Source organism: Coccinella septempunctata, chromosome 9 (genome assembly GCF_907165205.1).
Source record: "Coccinella septempunctata chromosome 9, icCocSept1.1, whole genome shotgun sequence".
Taxonomy (NCBI): Eukaryota; Metazoa; Arthropoda; class Insecta; order Coleoptera; family Coccinellidae; genus Coccinella; species Coccinella septempunctata.
The window spans coordinates 20,435,205-20,456,049 of NC_058197.1; the positions used below are offsets into that span (position 1 = coordinate 20,435,205).

General features: G+C 40.7%; 6 protein-coding genes across 8 annotated transcripts; 2 read left to right on the plus strand and 4 right to left on the minus strand.

Moving 5' to 3' along the window:
* Positions 1–4,565: 4,565 nt before the first annotated feature.
* Positions 4,566–8,195, minus strand: LOC123320935 (sodium channel protein Nach-like). Of its 3 annotated transcripts, none has more exons than XM_044908433.1 (9): positions 7,766–8,195; positions 7,432–7,638; positions 7,176–7,371; positions 6,955–7,109; positions 6,583–6,709; positions 6,376–6,525; positions 5,967–6,307; positions 5,782–5,879; positions 4,566–5,723 (listed from the first exon to the last, which is right to left on the minus strand). In XM_044908433.1, exons 1-9 carry the CDS (start codon positions 7,951–7,953, stop codon positions 5,608–5,610), a joined length of 1,578 nt encoding a protein of 525 aa, XP_044764368.1. In that variant the 5' UTR covers positions 7,954–8,195; the 3' UTR covers positions 4,566–5,607. The 3 variants fall into 3 exon arrangements, with proteins under 3 accessions (XP_044764368.1, XP_044764367.1, XP_044764366.1); XM_044908432.1 differs by having other exon boundaries at positions 6,583–6,706; positions 6,955–7,115; XM_044908431.1 differs by having other exon boundaries at positions 6,955–7,115.
* A 64-nt stretch (positions 8,196–8,259) lies between these two features.
* Positions 8,260–9,743, minus strand: LOC123320169 (peroxisome assembly protein 12). Its single transcript, XM_044907371.1, has 7 exons — positions 9,539–9,743; positions 9,385–9,481; positions 9,148–9,329; positions 8,881–9,095; positions 8,681–8,828; positions 8,540–8,625; positions 8,260–8,469 (listed from the first exon to the last, which is right to left on the minus strand). Exons 1-7 carry the CDS (start codon positions 9,656–9,658, stop codon positions 8,355–8,357), a joined length of 963 nt encoding a protein of 320 aa, XP_044763306.1. The 5' UTR covers positions 9,659–9,743; the 3' UTR covers positions 8,260–8,354.
* A 278-nt stretch (positions 9,744–10,021) lies between these two features.
* On the plus strand, positions 10,022–10,756 carry LOC123320520 (probable small nuclear ribonucleoprotein Sm D1). Its single transcript, XM_044907867.1, has 2 exons — positions 10,022–10,163; positions 10,247–10,756. The coding sequence occupies exons 1-2, from the start codon at positions 10,150–10,152 to the stop codon at positions 10,596–10,598; spliced, it is 366 nt and encodes a 121-aa protein (XP_044763802.1). The 5' UTR covers positions 10,022–10,149; the 3' UTR covers positions 10,599–10,756.
* Positions 10,757–11,347: 591 nt separating this feature from the next.
* On the minus strand, positions 11,348–12,575 carry LOC123320519 (serine/arginine-rich splicing factor 1A-like). The gene is made up of 4 exons (XM_044907866.1): positions 12,315–12,575; positions 12,070–12,254; positions 11,842–12,014; positions 11,348–11,784 (listed from the first exon to the last, which is right to left on the minus strand). The coding sequence occupies exons 1-4, from the start codon at positions 12,479–12,481 to the stop codon at positions 11,626–11,628; spliced, it is 684 nt and encodes a 227-aa protein (XP_044763801.1). The 5' UTR covers positions 12,482–12,575; the 3' UTR covers positions 11,348–11,625.
* A 321-nt stretch (positions 12,576–12,896) lies between these two features.
* On the plus strand, positions 12,897–13,715 carry LOC123320506 (protein dj-1beta). Its single transcript, XM_044907845.1, has 3 exons — positions 12,897–13,073; positions 13,131–13,362; positions 13,414–13,715. The coding sequence occupies exons 1-3, from the start codon at positions 12,987–12,989 to the stop codon at positions 13,659–13,661; spliced, it is 567 nt and encodes a 188-aa protein (XP_044763780.1). The 5' UTR covers positions 12,897–12,986; the 3' UTR covers positions 13,662–13,715.
* Positions 13,716–14,214: 499 nt separating this feature from the next.
* Positions 14,215–15,518, minus strand: LOC123320505 (serine/arginine-rich splicing factor 1B-like). Its single transcript, XM_044907844.1, has 4 exons — positions 15,225–15,518; positions 14,987–15,171; positions 14,760–14,932; positions 14,215–14,697 (listed from the first exon to the last, which is right to left on the minus strand). The coding sequence occupies exons 1-4, from the start codon at positions 15,389–15,391 to the stop codon at positions 14,539–14,541; spliced, it is 684 nt and encodes a 227-aa protein (XP_044763779.1). The 5' UTR covers positions 15,392–15,518; the 3' UTR covers positions 14,215–14,538.
* Positions 15,519–20,845: the final 5,327 nt, after the last annotated feature.

The following is a 20,845-nucleotide window of genomic DNA, read 5'->3' on the forward strand; positions in this document are numbered from 1 at the left end:
CTAACCTACCTGGAGGATTGTGAGCTTTGGAGATGCGCTTTATTCAATCGAGAGATTCCAGGAAAAAAGGTAATTTAGAAGTTTGGGGAATCACAGTTTGTCAGCGAACCGCTGCTTCTCGAAGGCCGCGGAATATTACAAAAGATAGGCGAATAATCGGAGCGAGACCAGCAAACACTCTCGACCTGGGAGCCACATAAGAAAAGCCTAAAAAAACCCGGGACTTTTGACGTTTATCCAACAAATTTATTTTATTATGGTTTTTTAAGGCAGATCGGCCTTGGAGGTAGATATTCTGACCTACTAGTAGAAGGCCAAAGTTCAATATAGGCAAGTTTTATCATCGTCGATCCAAAAAGTTGAGGGATAATAGAAAAAATCCAATGCTTGTGGTGAATATTAGTATAAATTAACTTCGACTTGCAGGATAAAACATGTTGGAAGGTTACATTGGGAGTTGGAGTAGATCAGAGTAAGAATGAAGGATGTTACAACCAGAAGTGGACCGTTAGAAACACCAACGTTACCACCATAGGGGATGAAGCATTGGTTGATGAACGAAAAAATTAAATTCTAAAGAGATTTTCATTAAGCTAACACAAGGGTGAGTGATAAAACAGGGAACTACAATTTCCCTGTCGTTTTCGGTAGTTTCTGTTAAACCACAGACATGGTTCATCTGTGGTTGACGCGTTCTCTATGCTTGCCATAGACGGAACACAGATTAATCTATCGTGACATCTACTGTCAGAGAGTTTATTCTATGCTTGCTCTCAACCACAGACGGAGCATAGATTAATCTATCTTGACGTCTACTATCAGAGAGTTTATTCTATGCTTGCTCTCAACCACAGACGGAGCATAGATTAATCCATTGTGACGTCTATTGTCAGAGGGATTATTCTATGCTTGTTGTCAACCACAAACCATAGACGGAGCACAGACTAATCTATCGTGACATCTACTGTCAGAGTGTTTATTATTCTATGCTTGCCGTAAACCACAAATCATAGACGGAGCACAAATTTATCTATCTTGACTGGTTACGGACATTTTTTCTCTGGTTCATTTAGAAACGTCGCCAAATCAAAATTTTCTGACGTTTTTCTGGAATTAAATTATTTTCGATCGGGTAGAAAAAGCCTCCCATCTAGCCATCTGCGGGAAAATGGATTTCGTAACCGTGTAATCGTCCTTCGACAGATAGGACGACGACGGACGTCGCACTAACAATCTGTCAAGGGACGTCGGATAAACGTTTCCGTCGACAATAAGCCGCGCCCGCATGCACAATTACCCTTGTAAAACAGCGAGAACGCGCTCGCCCCCCCGCGCCCAGAGTGCCCGTCGCCGTATCGGGTTACCGCCGGGATAAAGAGGCTCGTCAGAAAATCAAGACGTCGCGCGGCGTGGGCGCGTCTCGTCTTGACATAACAACATCCGAGTGTCGCGGATTTCGTATATACCGTAGAAATAATAGGAGGCGCTCGAGGACCCTCGGGAACAAAGGAGCGACGCGCAACAAAGCTTATCGACTGGGGGCTTTGCGGGATGAAGGGGCTCGGGGAAAATTCCCATCTAATCGAGGGTGTTTTTCTTGGTCCGTAGGAGCATCGGAAAAAACGTAACTCCTATACTTAAGTCTGATAAGGAATGCCGTGGAAAATGAGCCGAAGGCTCGAGCTTCAATTGAGGAAGTTGGTCGAAAACCGAGCTTTTTTCAATGTTCGTTACGTCTTTCTAAAGCACAATTTTGACATTTGAACGAGACCACAGAAAGCTGGCCTAACAAGGTTGCCGTATGGTCCGTATGACAGATCAACTGACAGCACTTGTCGGACGTTGACGTAGCACCGATCACAAAGTTGGTGGATGCTATTTAACATCGTTTCGACTTATAAAGGGGGTTGAAGAGTTATTGAGCTTGGCAATCATGAATTTTATTCTATTTTGTCTAGGTCCAAAAAGGTATAAAAACGTGATAAACTTCTGTGTGTACCTATATCTCGATCAGTTTGCAGTATATGACGCAATTACGCTTAAGGGCGTCCCGGGGGCCGTGGGTAATCCGATCCTCCGGTGACATTTACGTAAAATCGCACAGTGCGGTATTAAATTTGACGATTAACCTTTAGACAGGCGGACCGTGACTCGTGCAAGGTCCCATCGTTCGACGCCGCTGCGTCCCCCCGCCTCGGACCCCTAATCGCCTGTCGGATCATCCCCCCTTTCCCAATTCCGACTGCGAAGGTATAAAGTTTCATCATTTTCGATATTAATCATCGGGTATTAACGTTGAAAAAAAAAATGATGATCATCCGGATGACTAAAGCCTAGAATGCGTCCGTTTTCCAGCTAATGAAGCGTCCATTGACGGACGCGAGGAGTTTTCTGTTATTTTTTTATCCCATGAGCTGATAATCCGTGTTGGAATGAGGTAAGCCATGAAAATACTTAAAAATCTGAGTGAAGAGATCGATCTGGCAACCCCTACAGGATTGTAGAACCATAGAATTACACTTTTTTTCTATTGTCAATCTATCTATGGTGTAACCTTTATCTGGTTTTAAGGTTAATGTATCTGAGTGTGTGAACAACTCATAAAATGAATGAATATAATAATTATTTGAAGGGCTTTGGTAATCAGAGGACCCGCAGTTCTTTCTTCACTTAACATCATTTTGTTTTCAGATTCTCAGGCATATAAATGAAGAATCGTCATGGATGACTATACTAGTGTATATAGAAACACAGTTTTTTTAAAATGGAGACATAACAAAGGGTAAAATGTCTAGGAGCCAAATTCTGTTGGGTCAATTCTGCATGAATTTCAAGATTACTAGACTAAGATCAACCCTTAGGTGAGTATTGACGATATAAACCGCGAATTCGAAAATACGGAAAAGTCCAATCAAGTCGGCGACGTTAATAAAATAGCGTAGCGAGAAGCCGAATCTCGGATGTCAAGACGTGTTTATTATTGTCTAAATGCAAAACATTTAAGCCCGTTTAATTCCCGACGACGCCGTTGACTTGGAGGGCCGAAACGTGCCGGTACGGCGACAAACTAGGGTCTCTAATGAGCGCGCTCAAGAGATCGGGACCCGCATCGGGCCGAATCATTTTAACGAGCAGAGATGAATCCGATACGGCACGACCGGGAAAACAAAGAAACGTTCCTTCGTGGGAAGGATAATTAGTGATGTTGCCCACCTGGAGGACACACTAAAAATCGACAAATAGGCGTCAACATAAAATGTCAAACACTTCAAAGAGTGGGAATAACCCTAGATGGGAAGTTCCTGTGTGGAATGAGCTGTAAAGGCCTCGAAGGCTCCCAGAAGTCTGGCTGGCAACCCAGAAATACTAGGATTGTGAACATCATGAATCACTTATGGAGCAATAATGTGGCATAGCAAGGCAAGTCAGAAGATTACGAGGAAAATCCTCGGCTAGCCTGTGTTTCCATCGTTGGAGCTATGAGAACTTGCCTAGAGAACTGGGAATTACTACAAATCTCACACCTCTTCGTCCTGTGATACACAGATTAGCCCATGAGGTAATTCTGAGAATATCCAGAAGAGGTAAGGGTAGTGGGAGCGTTAGGAATCAAAGAATCTGCTCCTCTTGTCAGCGAATCTTCCTTAGTAATGGAAGAAAATACCATTAAAGGTGCTGACACTCGCTTTCCAAGCGACTTTAGACAGAAATATTCGCCCAATAGATTTGGCCATTGATGGACATGAAGAGACTTTTCATCCTCTCACAACTCCTTCCTTATTTTTGATCGAATAACTTATTTGTGCTCTTCAGTCGAACAATACGATTGTATCCAGTTAATTTTCTCCGTAAACCAATAAACCAGCCGTGAATCATCCCCAAGTCACGAGAGCTCATGAATGGACACAATAACAAATACTATTAACTACGTATTAATTGGAGGGCGATATAGGGGGGGGGGGGTCGGGCGTCTTCGTGGGACGCGTCCTTCCACGAAATCGCGGCCTATTCTCCCAATATTTACCGTGATTAAATCTGCCGTTCCCGTTTCCGTCGGCAATTGACGGAATTGTCCCGTTTATTCCCCAATTACAAGGTCCGCGCGCCCAATTTGGTCGCTGCGAAATCGAGTTAGCCGAGCACTTAGCGGCGACTCGGAAATAACAGACCCCGGGATATAATAACAAATTCGAACGGCGGCCGAGGACGCGCGCTCTCGCCCCCTGCAGGTCCGCACTCGTCGCGAACACGAGAAACGGCGAATAGTTTTTCGTAATGCGGCTTTTCAATTTTTTTGAGTACGCCCCTGTACTAACAAACGCTCGATGCCGCATGATGAAGAAAAAGAACACGAACGTCAAATACGTATTTCTATGTCATCATCCTGAACATAGAGCATGACGTATTTCTATGGTCTTCGACGGTCATAGATTGTCATAGATTCTATGTGTTCTGTGTTCGTAAACATAGAACCTCTGTGTTTCTTTTGATCTAGATCTATGGTTGATTCCACAGATTAAATCTGTTTTCTATGGGTTTTCTTGATATTTTGAGGTTAACGAAAATTATCTGAAATGATTATTTTTCTTTCTACAGGACTGAATATGGGCAAAAAATATGAGTGGAGAGCAGGAAATGCGTCGTTATGGGAGTATAAAGCTTGTTGAAGTTGGTTCTTCTAACAAATACAAGGAATAAGTTGCCAAATGAATCGTACCAGTAAGTAGGGTCTCCTTCAACGTTCTTCAGGCACCTGACATGTTAGGATGATGGGGCGCCTATGGATAACATGGAAAAAAGCAACCCCTTCGATATTTAAGAGTATTGACAAGGTGTCCACAGTAGGAAATGAAAATTGAGCCATTTTTTGGAATTTTACATAGGAAACGTCCCAGTTCATCTATTTCGCGAAAACTCACCCCTTTCCCACCGGCAGTACTGCCCTGCGCCCGAAAAGACAACGGATCTGGCGTAATTGCCAGCGGGTGGATCGAATAGGCATTGTCCCCATTGTCTGGCGTTACCGGGACGACGACGGCGCTGCTATTCATTTGTCGCGACGCTGATTTGATTAGGCGCGATCTCTCGGCGGGCCACACGGGCCGTTATTAGATTTTCCGCTGCGAAAACACAATCGAGTCGCGGCTCGGGATCATCCCAATAATCGCGATATTGGAAGAGTGTGTGCTGTCCGTGTCGATCAGCCTCTCGGCGGACATACTGTGAGAACGTCGGCTCTTTAATCAACTTGTTGTTGTTGTTAGTCGGGATGTACGCTTTGATTGCATCAATTCTCGGACGATCAGGTCGGGGAGGAACGATGAAAAGATATCGCGATGATTCGATTTTCGAGACGTAACGACGTTTATTTACGACCATACGGTCGATATCTCTCCCTCGATCTGCGCTTTTATCGTAATGATAGATGCCACTCCGTTCGCTTCTTTACAGTTATTAATTTCGCAATTTAAAGTCGATGATTACATCAAATGAAGGCCTAATAACGAACTTCATTTTCATGAAGTAATACCTAAGTAATAAACAACCATTTCAATTTATAGATTTATTCAAACTCAACATGCCTACAAGAGAACTGTAACCTAAAAACTACCTAGAAAACTTATAAATATTCTCGATGATCTTGTAAGTGAAAAAGATCACCACTTCTACGCAACTAATGATGCTGATTCCCATGATCAGACTGCATATCCCTCCGAACATACCTGGGGACAAAAAAAAGGCAGGATTAACGAAAAAAACGACCAGGAAAATGAACCTTACTGATCATGTCGAACCAATAGTATACAACATCCTGCTTGTGCTGCTCCACGTAAGGCGTCTCGAAGAATATGTTCACGATGCTGTAGTTCAGATCGTCCCTGGAAAACACGGAGTATTTCAAGAGTCAGTTCATGGAAATTTGACAAGTGACGTTGACGAAACGTCAACTGTCAGAAGTCGCTCACCCGGCGATGTTACCCTGCTCGCTGTTGACGAAGTACCGGGACGTGTCGCATTCCGGGTAGCAGTTGCGACAGTTCAACGCGTCCTGCTTCTCGCGTTCCAGACCGTCGTCCGCGTAGTCCCTCGGATAGATCTGCCTCCATTTGGCCGCGTACTTGCTGAGACAGGCCAGGTCGGCCAGGGTGCACTGGTAGCCGAAGCCCGAGAAGGCCGCCTTGGTGTGCATGAAGGAGACGCACTCGCAGAGCGCGGCCACGCTCCTTATTTTGCAGTCCATGATGCAGTCGCTCTGCGAGTAGTCGCCGAAGATGGTGCGCACCTCGTTCTTGAATATGCAGTTGCGCTGCGAGAAAAATCGTTTTAACATCGCAGACGGTTTACAATAACCCTGCCATAGTTTCGTAACCTCACCTTGGCGATGGAGTACTTCTTAGCCTCGTAAACGGTGTATATGCTCTGGGCGGTCAGCTCCAGATTGGCCTCGACCCCGATGGGGACCAATTTCTCTATGAGACTCCCCGAAGTGGTGTCCGGAAAATCCTCGGCCGAAGTGATGAGTATCTGTGAGAGATCAAAAGTTAGGGAATCGAGAGAGCGTGTATATAAGCTATGACTTACTTTCGAACCCATGGTGGCTATCGGCGAGTAGAAGTAGTCGCTTATGTTGGTGTTGACCCTGAACGTCAGCCCGAAGTTTCTGCCGAACTTGGTCGAGTGCAGCGTCCTGTTGTCGTTCTCCTGCCTTTGGAACAACCGACGGTTAGAGACTAATAAGGTTAATTTCGCGATTTCGAAAAGATCTCTGCTTTTCGTCCTTTGCTTCTGTAATTGTACTCACCTTCTGTAAGAAAAAATACCTTGTCGTCGGATGAAATTCCGTTCTTTCCCACACACTTCGACCGGTTCATCAGAAGCACGAATGAGTTTACGATAAAAAAAAAAGGAAACTCATTCGAACTTCTAAAAATGTCGGACCCAAACTGTACCTACATAATCTTGGACACGTTGGGATTGTTCTTGTTGAAGTAGTTGAAGACGCAGCAGAACCCGTCCATGGTCAGCTCGTTGATGAAGAGATCGGCGCAGGGCCTGTTGAAACCGCCCCATCGGCAGTCCGACAGCATCTCGACGCAATCTCCGGCTAACTGTAACTTTCGAAAGGCGTCTCAATGAATTTAAAACCCAACTATGGCGAACTAGCGACTCTTCACCTGGCTCATCTTGTTCAACACGTCGAAATCGCCCTTGAGCGACTCCTGCGGTCTGTCCGGATCGTACTCCTCCAGGAACTTCTGGAACCTCATGATCGACTCCTCCTCCTGGTCGGAAAAGCTGAAATCGTACAGTTTCCCCAGGAACTTGATGTCCTCGAAGATGTACGACAAGTTCTCCGACGATCTGTCGGCGCTGTAAACAAGATCGGATTGCGGTTCGTGCTCGTCACTCGTCGTGTTTCGGAATGCTCACTATTCTTTCGCCATCGCGTAGGCCGCCTTCTTGCTGATCCTGTTTATGTTGCAGATGGACACGCCGGGAAAGGGCACCTCTCTGATGGGAAGGGTGAACTTTTCCAGCGTCACTATCGTGGGATCCGTTATGAACATCTGCCACATGTACAGATTCAGGTATATCACGGAGCTCAACGAGGTCAGGTGGATCAGCAGCCATATGAATCTGAAAAATTCTAGTGAATTTTCCATGTGAAGCTGCTCTGTAGGCATGCGATTGGGCTTGAAGAGCCGCGACAGGTTTTAAGAGGTGCAACTGTGCAAATCCACACACTCTCATCGGTGCTTTTTACCTTTCCAAGGCGGAACCCTCGGTCAAGTAGCGGTAGCCGCACAAGCTGGAACTCTTGGAGAATTGCCTGAAGGCCTCCTGCACCGCCCTGACGACGACGAAATTCAGCCGACCGACGTTCGACGTCTGAGAACCGACGGACACCCTCTTACGCATAACTCCAGGGGTCCAGGTGGGGTCGTCGATCATTTGCGAAACATCTTTCTGCTGTATCCCGTCGAATTATCTCCTCGTTTTTTCTCTCCGCCCTCGACCAGGCGGCGCGGCCATTTTGCTTTCCGACACGAATATCGATCCCGGTATTTTTCGCACGCGCAGCGACGCACGCGTTGCGTCGGTTTTTTCGCGTCGTGCCTCGTCGATCGGGGTCATAGCGAGCGGACGTCGATTTTTTTCGATCGGTGGATGTAACCCTAGGTTACCCACAATCGAAACGGGACTAATTACGAAAAATTCGAGTTCCGAATCCAGCCGCATAAGGAAAAAGAACGAAACTTTTCCTACAATATATTTAATATCAGACCAACATCCATCTCTTAATATACATAAAATATTTAAAGAAAAAACACCTCCAGGGAATGAACAATTCTTCATTCTCCTTCAAAAATCCTCACTACATCCAACGGTCTGGCCGGTATCCTGGTAACGGGACAACATTGGTACTCCCTCAGGTGCTTCATAATGCAAGTGAAGCAAAATACGTACCTGAAATAAATGAAAATAATCCAAATTATCAGCAATCAACACAAAAATTTTCAAAATAGATTCAACTTACCCTGATACTGGTAAAACCGTCGGTAGCTTCCAAAACTGTTTGCATAAGGGACACTTTTCCTTAAAAGGTTCCGATTTATTGTCTGCCTAAAAGTATAAAATCCAAATTTAGGTATAATAAATAACTTCCGTCTACACCTACCGCAGGTGGGCCAATTTTCGGAAGAGCCTCCATGCTGAAATTCGGTATTATATTGCTGATCGACTGTGTGAATTGCGTGTAAATCGCCAAGCCTTCCAAGCAGCCCATCACCACGTTCTTGAGAAAACCCCTACAAAATTCTGCTCCGCTAAAAATAAAACTTCTTCATCAATAATCCCCTCATATCATTTGTGACCGACCTCAAATTTCCCTTGAATAAAAGGGTCCAAAATTGAGAATTTTGATTTTCAGTTGAATACACCAACTTCAAATTTAACAAATGCAAAAAGGGAAGCTGGCTGTCTGTAACGTTTCCCATGTATTTCAGATAATTTACTATGAGCCAGAGATTCCACGCGGATTGAAAAGCAGGATATAGAGCAACAAACTTTTTCTTCACGAGGTCTGAAAATCCCTAAAATTATGTCACGTCACAGCACTCATCGGAAAGGATTATATTTGCCTACATTTCCCAATACTCCTTCAACATCCTGAGTCATGTAATAGTTATATCGTTCTTCTATTCTCTTCTTCAGGTAAGGTAAAATAGCTACATAAGTTGCACAAAAAATCTTGTATGATTCACGCAATGGCGTACCATCCTTATGAACCCTCTTAAGGCCATAAAAGTTCTCAGAGAACGAAGCATCTGCAAATTTTTCTCGTCAACCAAACATACAGCTCGTAAAATAAGCCTTTCTTACCAAAATTTTTGAAATAATAATATTGTAATAGCCCATTTGCTGCCAATAAAAAATACTCATGATGTAATAACCAATTATTTGTTCCCGACGAAGAGTTCTAAAAACACGAATTTAATTAGAATTTCATTACTTTCCAACAAAGTATGTAGAGTACCGAAATCAAAGTTCGGAATGCAGGATAGAGGACGTCTGATAAGGAATCTTGGGCCAATACTTCCAAAAATGAAGGTTTACTCTGCGAAGTAGTTGTAAAATTCGCAGCATAATAAGCCATTTAACAGTAATATTAATTCAGAAAATAATATTAAAAAAATTTGAGCTCAGAACCACAGAACATTCAATGTTTTGAAAATCACAGACTACACCACAGAACAATAATATTTGTGATCTGTGATCAGAGTACCATAGAGTACGGCTTCTTTTTATTCTTTAATAAAAGAAAACTCAACACTCTATGATCGCTGCTGCGGTGTTTCACAAAATATTGAGAAAAAACAAATCGATTTTACTAATTCTTGCAATTTTTTAATTCGACTTTCATTTGCTGAATATCAAATTGCAATAAAAATATTTCAAAATTTATTTAATACAGAATCTATATATCGCGTCGTTATTCTCACCCCTGCTTTGAAGCATAGAGTATCTGTTTTAACCTAAAATTTCCTGTAACCGGTTATGTTTTCTATGACCCAAGCTTGTGATTTGTAAACGTTTATTTTACGAAATTTTAAGGTTTTATTACTTGTTTTCCATATAAAACTCAAAATGAAACTAGTGAGGTAATGCTATAATTTGTAAACAATATCAATTCTGTCCTAAATAATAATTTCTTATATATTTAATGAATGTGCATTATTTTCAGGTTTCTCATGAAATTGAGTCATGAAACTGTAAGTATGGAACTCAAAAATGGAACTGTTATACATGGTACAATTACTGGAGTTGATGTGGCTATGAATACCCACTTGAAAGCAGTGAAAGTAACGGTAAAGAATAGAGCGCCTATGAATTTGGATACCCTGACCATTAGAGGAAACAACATAAGATATTACATTCTCCCAGACAGTTTACCTTTAGAAACCTTACTCATTGACGATACTCCCAAAGCTAAAGCTAAAAAGAAGGAAACTGCTAGGGGAGCTGCAAGGGGTAGAGGTAGAGGAAGGGGCCGTGGTGGGCCTAGAGGTCGTGGCAGAGGAAGAGGACGTAGATAAACTAGTGTACTCATATTAAGTCAACATGTAATTTAAGTCTTTTCCAATTAATCATAAACCATGGTTTTCGTATATTTAGAGTATCCTTTTTGCGAATACTTTTCCATAACTGAATCCAATGTAAGTTCAACTGAATATTACAAAGTGTGATTATTTGAGTGTTGTCTTAATCGTTCCATGAATATTCATGGCATTTTCTCACAACTAATTTGGTAGTTGGGTTTTCAATTGTGGGAAACAACAATTAATAAAACTAATTGGGAAGGAAAAACATTTATTGTGAAAATCAGTAAGTACAATAAGAAAAGTATATGAATCATATCAAATACCTTCTGAGGCGAATCCTCCTGAAAATAAGTTTCCTGATTTCCTAATGCAACAAGATAAGGAAGATGAATGTCGATTGACCCTTCACGCTGAATCCTTGAAAACATTCCGTAATTATTCTTTCCGAATCCAAGAAAAAGTGTTAAAAACATGTTTGATGTTTTCCTGATCCAGGAGAACCTATTTCAGATAAAATACTCTGCTTAGATTTTTGACAACAGACACTTCAGGTGTTGACTGAAATGTTGGGAAATTGGTACATACATTTCTTTTTAAAATTCAACTTGCCTATTTAATCCTGATTCCTCAACAAAAATTTCCCACAAATCCAATTTTCCCACGAAGAGGAGAGAACTTGAAGAGACCTTCCTCAGTTTTATCCAAAAAAATCCCACGAGGTGCAAGATAATGAAGACAGATCCTTATTTTCAGTGATATTTATTATGTGTCCTATTTTATGACCATCCTCCTTTTCCGATTCTCATAATGGCAGAAAAAATTCATTAGTTATATAATCGAAAAAAAAATAATTTGATACATGGAATGTGTCAGAAGACAATCGAAATCAAAAAGATTTTGGCAATTCTAATGTAGAAACAATTTCATTGACATAACTTATTTTTTCACACATGTAACATAAAAATACATACACAGCAATCTGATAAAATCCTGGTGTAAATACTAAATGAAATAATTTCATTCATGAACGAGACCTGCTTCTTGAGTAGCTACGTTTCACTGGTGAATATGTTGGGGATCCACGCCGTTTTGGTGAATAAGAACGGCTACGTGACCTTGCACCAGATCTCCTCTCACTTCCACCCTTGTCTTCTTTTACCCTTATGTATGAAACCTCACCCTGAAAAAATAAAATCATTATGAAAATCTGTGGAATTCATAGTTTAAAAAATTTCACCTCATGTGATCTGAATCTTGAATCATCTAATTTTTTAATTGCATATTTCATATCCTCGTATCTCAAGAACTCGACAACACCTGATCCATCTTTGAACGAATCTGCGAAGCACACATCACCTGCCTCTCTCATATGATCCTTCAAGTCCTGCCAAGATCCAGATGGCGGAAGGCCTGTGAAAATTAAATGCGGTGAGATGATTCCCTGAATAGAAATTAATAAACATACCAGTGACGAGAACACGAAATTGAGATCTTCTAGCTGGAGGACCTCTGGAATTCCTCCCACGATCTCCTCCACCTCCTCTTCCCCCTCGAAAACCTCCATGTCCGCCACCTCTTGGGAATTCTACCCTGAGTCTGTAACCGTCATAGTCATATCCATCTCTGGCATGAACAGCGTCGTCTGCGTCTCTAATAAAAACGAAACAATAAACAACTGCGTCTTTCTCGTTGTTGAAAGACAGTACTTACCTTGGGTCTTCAAATTCAACGAAAGCAAAGGGAGGACCTCTCCTGTTTTTTAAATCAACAAAGCTAACTTTACCGAATTTATAGAACAGATCTTGGATATCCTTCGTTCTTATATCAGGTGGAAGGTTTCCTACATAAATTCGACAATCGTTTCTATTACTACTCATTTTGAGCTCAGAAATTAATAAATAATTAAATAATTACTATAAAAATTTCTGTGGGTGCTAATAAAATGGCTTCCACGAATTTCAGAGAAAAAAGTTCATTCTGTGATTCTGTGGAATGTCTACCATAGATCAGATTTTAAACTTTGTCAGCACAAGTATGTGCTTAGCTGCATTATGAATATCTAAAATTGGTAATAGTTAATTTAGTTGAAGATTTATTTACTTTCTCTGATGGATCTTTTTATAGTTATTCAATATATCATTTGTTTTTTAATTCAAATTGCTCATAAACAATGTAGGTCACCGATTTACTTTCTGTGAATTAAAAAATAAGAAAAACTCTGTGTTAAGAGCCATAGAGTTTCTAGAGCATAGATTAACTGATTTTTAGTTATATTTGTGTTCTGTGGTTAGAGGTCAGAGAAGATCAAATTTGATGTTCTGTGATTAAAATTAAAGTTTATTCAAAATTTTGCGCTCGACTACTTTATTGTTTTTTAGAAAAATGTCGAAGAAGGCATGTGTGTTTTTAGCACCAGGAGCTGAGGAAATGGAATTTGTTATCTCTGTTGATGTCCTAAGAAGAGGGGATGTAAGGACATCAACGAGTCAGTAAGGTTGAAAAAATAATTGAAAGGAAAAATTTTAGGTGAAAGTAACTGTTGCTGGCTTACCTGATAATGCCGCTGTCAAGTGCAGCAGGCAAGTTAATATAGTACCAGACTGCAGTTTGGCAGAAGCCGCTCAAAAAGGTCCTTATGACCTTTTGGTATTACCAGGAGGATTAGGAGGAGCTGAGGCTCTATCTAAGTCGAAAGAGGTTGGTAAATTATTGAAAGAGCAGGAATCTGCTGGTCGATTCATTGCAGCTATTTGCGCTGGTGAGTTCTAAAGAGTGGCAAGAGATAAAACCTAAATGATCTGATTTACAGCACCAACTGCCTTGAAAGCACACGAAATAGGAGTTGGAAAAACTGTAACTTCGTATCCTTCAGTAGAATCGCAAATGACCGAGGGTGGTAAATACATTTATAAGCAGGATAAAGTAGTTGTTGATGGAAATATAATTACGAGTCGTGGACCTGGTACTGCTTTTGATTTCGCTCTCAAATTAGTCGATATGTTGAATGGAAAAGAAAAAGCATCCGAAGTTGCAAAGGCAATGCTTTTAAACTATTAAATGATTGTTTTGCTACAAGTCCTGGTCTATTGAGAAATAAAAGAACAGTTGGTATTTGAAAAGTTTATTTGATAATCAAGTCAAAACATTAAAATCACTTAAATACCTTCAGGTGCATCCCTTCCTGAAAGAATCATCCTGATTTCCTAAAGAGACAAGACAAGGAAGATGGACGTTGATCCATCCTCCCAGCTGGATCCTTGAAAACATTCTGTTACTTTCGTTTCCGATTCCAAAGATCCAAGAAAAAGAGTGTTAAAAATCTGTTTGTCCTTTTCCTGATCCAGGAGGACCTATTTCAGATAAATACAGTCAATTTCAAGGAAGAAACATTTGAAATTTTTTACCAATCTATTGAAAATTACCAATTACTTGACCGACAGTTGGTCATACATTTTTCAATTTCAACTTGCCTATTTGATCCTCCTTATCCTGATTCCTTAATCCTAATGAAAATTTCCTACAAATCCAAAATTCCCACGAGGAGAAGCAAACTTCAAGGAGACCTTATATCCCGAAAATCCCACGAGGTGCAAAACAATGAAGATAGATCCTTATTTTATGCGATATTTATTTCAATCCAATTCTATGATCATCCTCCCTTTATCCTTATCCAATGGCGATTCTCATAATTGCAGAAAAAAATCATTAGTATCAATTACATATATACATTCACCGAATGCTGCAAAATCATACAAAAAGAAGGAATGTTCTCAGAAACATATGCTATGAATGAATCAAGGAATAATGAATTTTTCTTCGCAAAAAAGAAATCAATAGTTTTAACAAAATTTGCGGAACAAACACAAGTAATACATACACTGCAAGTGAACGGAGAAAATCCTTCCTAAATTTAAAATTAAAACTGGTTCGCTGTTTAGGAACGGGATCTGCTCCTAGAGAAGCTGCGCTTTACAGGGGAGTAAGTTGGAGAACCGCGTCGTTTCGGTGAATAGGATCGACTACGGGACCTTGCTCCTGACCTTCTGTCGCTACCGCCTTTGTCCTCTTTCACTCGAATGTAGGATACCTCTCCCTAGAAAATGGAATTCATAACAATTGTACGAAATAACAAAAATATAGACAGTAATTTCTCACCTCATGTGATCTGAACCTTGAATCATCCAGCTTCTTTATCGCATATTTCATGTCTTCATATCTTAGAAATTCTACAACACCTGATCCATCTTTGAAAGAATCTGCAAAGCATACGTCACCAGCCTCTCTCATGTGGTCCTTCAAGTCTTGCCAAGAACCAGATTGTGGAAGACCTGTGAAATTAGTTTCTTAAGCGGACCTTCAAAAAAATTGAAATGCAAACGTACCAGTAACAAGTACTCGAAATTGGGACCGCCTGGCCGGCGGACCTCTGGAACTTCTTCCGCGATCTCCTCCACCTCCTCGTCCGCCTCTGTACCCACCATGGCCACCACCTCTTGGAAATTCTACTCTGAGTCTATAACCATCGTAGTCGTAACCGTCTCTAGCATGAACAGCGTCATCGGCGTCCCTACAGGAAATTGGTATTACTCAAAGAAATTTATGATTGAGACAATGCTATACCTTGGGTCTTCAAATTCGACGAAAGCAAAGGGAGGGCCTCTTCTATTCTTCAAATCAACAAAGGTAACTTTGCCGAATTTGTAGAAAAGATCTTGAATATCCTTGGTTCTGATATCAGGAGGAAGATTTCCCACATATATACGACAATCATTACGTCCACCACTCATCTTGATATCAAGTTTGTAATTGTAATCCTTTTACTAAACGTTATCCAATATCTTTGAGGAAATTTGATTTAGATGCCAAACGAGAAACGAAAATGGCAGTTGTTTGGCTTCATAGAACAAAATGAACACAGAACAAGATAAACGTCTGTTCTGTGGGGAGACACGGAACAACATAATCTTCTTCTTGATAGCTAAATAACGCCGTGAATAATATTGCTAATGGCAACACATCTTATCAAGCCATGTATGTACAGTTGCCGACTCTAGTTGATCAGAAAAAATATTTAACAAAAGCACCCAATATCTCCTAAAAACATCATAGTAGATCTGAACGTGATACATTTTCTGAAAGAGCAACTCTTCTAGTAATGAATCTGAGAATTTCATCCATCTCGGCACAACCGTTCGGTCTTGAGGAAGTTTTAACTGAACCAATTTTTTCGGGAATTTTTCGAAGGTCAATGTTCGAGTATTTTATCTTCCAGGAAAATTATCGTATTCAAATTATAGTTTAATTTGGCTCTTCTCTATCAGAAACTGCAATCGGTTCTTCTTCAAATGAATTATTTTTCGTTTTACGCCCCTTTGAAGGGCTGAAACTTTGATAGGCCTTAGCAGCCGAAATAATTTTTTTTCGTCAAAACTGAGCTCAGATTTGGAATCAGAGACCTCGAATTATCCAGAAAACATGTATGGCTCTTCAATATCTAAAAGTTGGATTTTTGATTCCGATCGAAAAAAACGCAAGACTATACATCATGAAAATTTTTGGCCGACAATGCTTTTTTTTTCGTATCGTCTTGAAATTGGAAATATAGTTTAATTAGGCTCTTCCCTATCCGAAACTGCAATCGGTTCTTCTACAAGTGAATTATTTTTCGTTTTACACCCCTTTGAAGGGCCTCAACTTTGAAGGGCCATAGCAGCCGGAATAAATTTTTTTCGTCAAAACTGACTTCAGATTTGGAATCACGGACCTCGAATTATGCAGAAAACATGTACGACACTTCAATAACTAAAAGTTGGATAATGTTTCTGATCAAAAAAACGCAAGACGCAAAGATGAAAAGAGAGTGTTTTTCTTTAGACATTCTAGAAAATATTGCTCCATGACTAGAGACAAATGGACATATTGATCTTCAATCCAACGCAATGTGGATCAAGGATTAAAAGTACATTTTTCTTCAGACATCTTTGAAAATATTCCAACATGACTAGAAACTATTTGTTATTATGATCTTCAATCCATCATGAATATTTTTGCCCGAAAATGCTTTTTTTTTCGTATCGTCTTGAAATTGAAAATATAGTTTAATTAGGCTATTCTCTACCCGAAACTGCCTTCGGTTCTTCTTCAAGAGAATTATTTTTCGTTTTACGCCCCTTTGAAGGGCTGAAACTTTGGTAGGCCCTAGCAGCCGAAATAATTTTTTTTCGTCAAAACTGAGCTCAGATTTGGAATCAGGGACCTCGAATTATCCAGAAAACATGTACGGCACTTCAATATCTAAAAGTTGGATTTTTGATCCCGATCGAAAAAAACGCAAGGCTATACATCATGAAAAATTTTGGCCGAAAATACTTTTTTTTTCGTATCGTCTTGAAATTCGAAATATAGTTTAATTAGGCTATTCTCTACCCGAAACTGCCTTCGGTTCTTCTTCAAGTGTATTATTTTTCGTTTTACGCCCCTTTGAAGGGCTGAAATTTTGGTGGGCCATATCAGCCAAAATAAATTTTTTTCGTATCGTCTTGAAATTCGAAGCATAGTTTAATTAGGCTTTTCTCTATCAGAAACTGCAATCGGTTCTCCTTCAAGTGAATTATTTTTCGTTTTACGCCCCTTTGAAGAGCTGAAATTTTAGTAGACCCTAGCAGCCGAAATAAATTTTTTTCGTCAAAACTGAGCTCAGATTTGGAATCAGAGACCTCGAATTATCCAGAAAACATGTACGGCACTTCAATATCTAAAACTTCGATTTTTGATTCCGATCGAAAAAAACGCAAGACGCAAGGATGAAAAGAGAATAGTTTTCCTTTAGACATTCTTGAAAATATTGCGCCATGACTAGAGACATATTGGACCAATTGATCTTCAATCCAACTTAATTTGGATCAAGGATTAAAAGCACTTTGTTTTCAGACATTCTTGAAAATATTCCAACATGACTAGAAACAAACTATTATTATGATCTTCAATCCATGATGGAAAATTTTGGCCGAAAATGCTTTTTTTTTCGTATCGTCTTGAAATTCGAAATATAGTTCAATAAGGATCTTCTCTATCTGAAACTGCAACCGGTTTTTCTTCAAGTGAATTATTTTTCGTTTTACACCCCTTTGAAGGGCCTCAATTTTGAAGGGCCATAGCAGCCGAAATAAATTTTTTTCGTCAAAACTGACTTCAGATTTGGAATCAGGGACCTCGAATTATGCAGAAAACATGTACGGCTCTTCAATATCTAAAAGTTGGATTTTTGATTCCGATCGAAAAAAACGCAAGACTATACATCATGAAAATTTTTGGCCGAAAATGCTTTTTTTTTCGTATCGTCTTGAAATTGGAAATATAGTTTAATTAGGCTATTCTCTACCAGAAACTGCAATCGGTTCTTCTTCAAGTGAATTATTTTCCGTTTTACGCCCCTTTGAAGGGCTGAAACTTTGGTAGGCCATAGCAGCCGGAATAAATTTTTTTCGTCAAAACTGAGCTCAGATTTGGAATCAGGGACCTCGAATTATGCAGAAAACATGTACGGCTCTTCAATATCTAAAAGTTGGATTTTTGTTTCCGATCGAAAAAAACGCAAGACTATACATCATGAATAATTTTCGCTGAAAATACTTTTTTCTTCGTATCATCTTGAAATTGAAAATATAGATTGATAAGGCTCTTCTCTATCCGAAACTGCCTTCAGTTCTTCTTCAAGTGAACTGTTTCTCTTTTTATTCCCTTTTGAAGGTCGGAACTTTGGTAGGCCATAGCAGCCGAAATAAATTTTTTTCGTCAAAACTGAGCTCAGATTTGGAATCAGGGACCTCGAATTATGCAGAAAACATGTACGGCTCTTCAATATCTAAAAGTTGGATTTTTGATTCCGATCGAAAAAAACGCAAGGCTATACATCATGAAAATTTTTGGCCGAAAATACTTTTTTTTTCGTATCGTCTTGAAATTGAAAATATAGTTCAATTAGGATCTTCTCTATCCGAAACTGCAATCGGTTCTTCTTCAAGTGAATTATTTTTCGTTTTACGACCCTTTGAAGGGCCTCAACTTTGGTAGGCCATAGCAGCCGAAATAAATTTTTTTCGTCGAAATTGAGTTCAGATTTATAATCAGGCACCTCGAATTATACAGAATACATGTACGGCACTTCAATATTAATAGAGGTTTTTCCATTCTAAAAGAAAAATCAATAAGGGTGAAAAGCGCCGCGAAAATATCGGTATAGGCAACACATCATATGCATTTCTCCGTAAATTCTATCGTTGCGCCACCTAGTGGGAACATACCGAACATAGTCCAACTAATTACAGAGTTCTACTATGAGGGACAAAGAACACTTTAATGGATTAGTGGATGTTCGTTGAGATGTTACTAGATGGCGGAGCAATAGAATTTATGGAAATTTCGTCCTAAACTGGACAAATTTCAAAGTCTTCAAATGGGAAAACTATTAGTTATATAAGAAAACTGAGCTCAGATTTGGAATCTGGGACCTTGAATTATCCAGAAAACATGTACGGCTCTCTCTCTAAAAGTTGGATTTTTGATTCCGATCGAAAAAAACGCAAGGCTATACATCATGAAAAATTTTCGGCCAAAATACTTTTTTCGTCGTATCGTTTTGAAATTCGGAATATAGATTGATTAGGCTCTTCTCTATCAGAAACTGCATTTGGTTCTTCTTCCACTGAATTATTTTTCCTGATTATTTGGCCTGATTGCTTACACGATCTCAATACCATGGAACAGATGAATGAGTGATGACCATACCGCCACCGGTGCCGATCTGCTGAATTTTATCACAGCATACCGGTTCGGTGACGGTCTGGACTAAAACTCTTACTCCTATGTAATTTCACCTGGAATTTCAAAATTAAGATTGAATTTACTCATGTATACATTCTGGGAAGATTCATAATTCAATCAGATGTTTTTTTTACGCACTTCTGAATATCGGGTAAGTTATAATACCTAACCCCACACACGGGCCCCACACACGCCCCACACACACACGCCACACACACACACACGCCCCACACACATGCCCCACACACACGCCACACACACACACACACACACACACACACACACACACGCACCCCACACACACGTCACCCACACACCCCACCCACACACACCCCACCCACACTCACCCCACACACTTGACACTCGACACACGAAACTCGACACTCGACACTCGACACTCGACACTCGTCACTCGACACTCGACACACGACACTCGACACTCGTCACTCGACACTCGACACACGACACTCGACACTCGACACTCGACACTCGACACACGAAACTCGACACTCGACACATGACACTCGAAACTCGACACTCGACACACACACCCTGCAAGCACCACACACGCCCCACACGCACGCCACGCACACACACACACACACACGCCACACACACACACACACACACACACACACACACGCCTCACACACGCCCCACACACACGCCCCACACACACACACACACACACACACACACACGCCCCACACACACCACACACACACCACACACACGCCTCACACACGCCCCACACACACGCCCCACACACTCACACACACACACACACGCGCGCACACACACACACACACACACACACATCCCACACACACACACCCCACACACACACACACGCCCCACACACACACACACACACACCCCTCTCACACACACACACACACACACACACACACCCCTCTCACACACACACACACACACACACACACACCCCTCTCACACACACACACACACACACACCCCTCTCACACACACACACACACACACACACACACACACACACACACACACACACACACACACACACACACACACCACACACACACACACACGCCCCTTTGAAGAGCTGAAATTTTAGTAGTCCCTAGCAGCCGAAATAATTTTTTTTTCGTCAAAACTGAGCTCAGATTTGGAATCAGGGACCTCGAATTATCCAGAAAACATGTACGACACTTCAATGTCTAAAAGTTGGATTTTTCATTCTGATCGAAAAAAACGCAAGACTATACATCATGAATAATTTTCGCTGAAAATACTTTTTTCTTCGTATCGTCTTGAAATTGAAAATATAGATTGATAAGGCTCTTCTCTATCCGAAACTGCAATCGGTTCTTCTTCAAGTGAATTATTTTTCGTTTTACGCCCCTTTGAAGGGCCTCAACTTTGGTAGGCCCTAGCAGCCG

Excerpts from the sequence above, each read along its gene's own strand:
- LOC123320506 (XM_044907845.1), top strand. The coding sequence starts at position 12,987 with ATGTCGAAGAAGGCATGTGTGTTTTTAGCACCAGGAGCTGAGGAAATG. Across the intron at positions 13,074-13,130 it reads ATGTCCTAAGAAGAGGGGAT|GTGAAAGTAACTGTTGCTGG; the intron begins GTAAGGACATCA and ends GAAAAATTTTAG. Across the intron at positions 13,363-13,413 it reads CATTGCAGCTATTTGCGCTG|CACCAACTGCCTTGAAAGCA; the intron begins GTGAGTTCTAAA and ends TCTGATTTACAG.
- LOC123320519 (XM_044907866.1), bottom strand. The coding sequence starts at position 12,481 with ATGAGTAGTAATAGAAACGATTGTCGAATTTATGTAGGAAACCTTCCA. Across the intron at positions 12,255-12,314 it reads GTTGAATTTGAAGACCCAAG|AGACGCAGACGACGCTGTTC; the intron begins GTAAGTACTGTC and ends CGTTTTTATTAG. Across the intron at positions 12,015-12,069 it reads ATTTCGTGTTCTCGTCACTG|GCCTTCCGCCATCTGGATCT; the intron begins GTATGTTTATTA and ends TAATTTTCACAG.
- LOC123320169 (XM_044907371.1), bottom strand. The coding sequence starts at position 9,658 with ATGGCTTATTATGCTGCGAATTTTACAACTACTTCGCAGAGTAAACCT. Across the intron at positions 9,330-9,384 it reads TTATTATTTCAAAAATTTTG|ATGCTTCGTTCTCTGAGAAC; the intron begins GTAAGAAAGGCT and ends AAAAATTTGCAG. Across the intron at positions 9,096-9,147 it reads TTGAAGGAGTATTGGGAAAT|GGATTTTCAGACCTCGTGAA; the intron begins GTAGGCAAATAT and ends ACATAATTTTAG.
- LOC123320505 (XM_044907844.1), bottom strand. The coding sequence starts at position 15,391 with ATGAGTGGTGGACGTAATGATTGTCGTATATATGTGGGAAATCTTCCT. Across the intron at positions 14,933-14,986 it reads ATTTCGAGTACTTGTTACTG|GTCTTCCACAATCTGGTTCT; the intron begins GTACGTTTGCAT and ends CTAATTTCACAG. Across the intron at positions 14,698-14,759 it reads CAAGGTTCAGATCACATGAG|GGAGAGGTATCCTACATTCG; the intron begins GTGAGAAATTAC and ends TCCATTTTCTAG.
- LOC123320935 (XM_044908431.1), bottom strand. The coding sequence starts at position 7,953 with ATGATCGACGACCCCACCTGGACCCCTGGAGTTATGCGTAAGAGGGTG. Across the intron at positions 6,710-6,954 it reads CCCAACGTGTCCAAGATTAT|AAGGCAGGAGAACGACAACA; the intron begins GTAGGTACAGTT and ends TCGGTTGTTCCA. Across the intron at positions 6,308-6,375 it reads AGAAGTACTCCATCGCCAAG|CGCAACTGCATATTCAAGAA; the intron begins GTGAGGTTACGA and ends TTTTTCTCGCAG.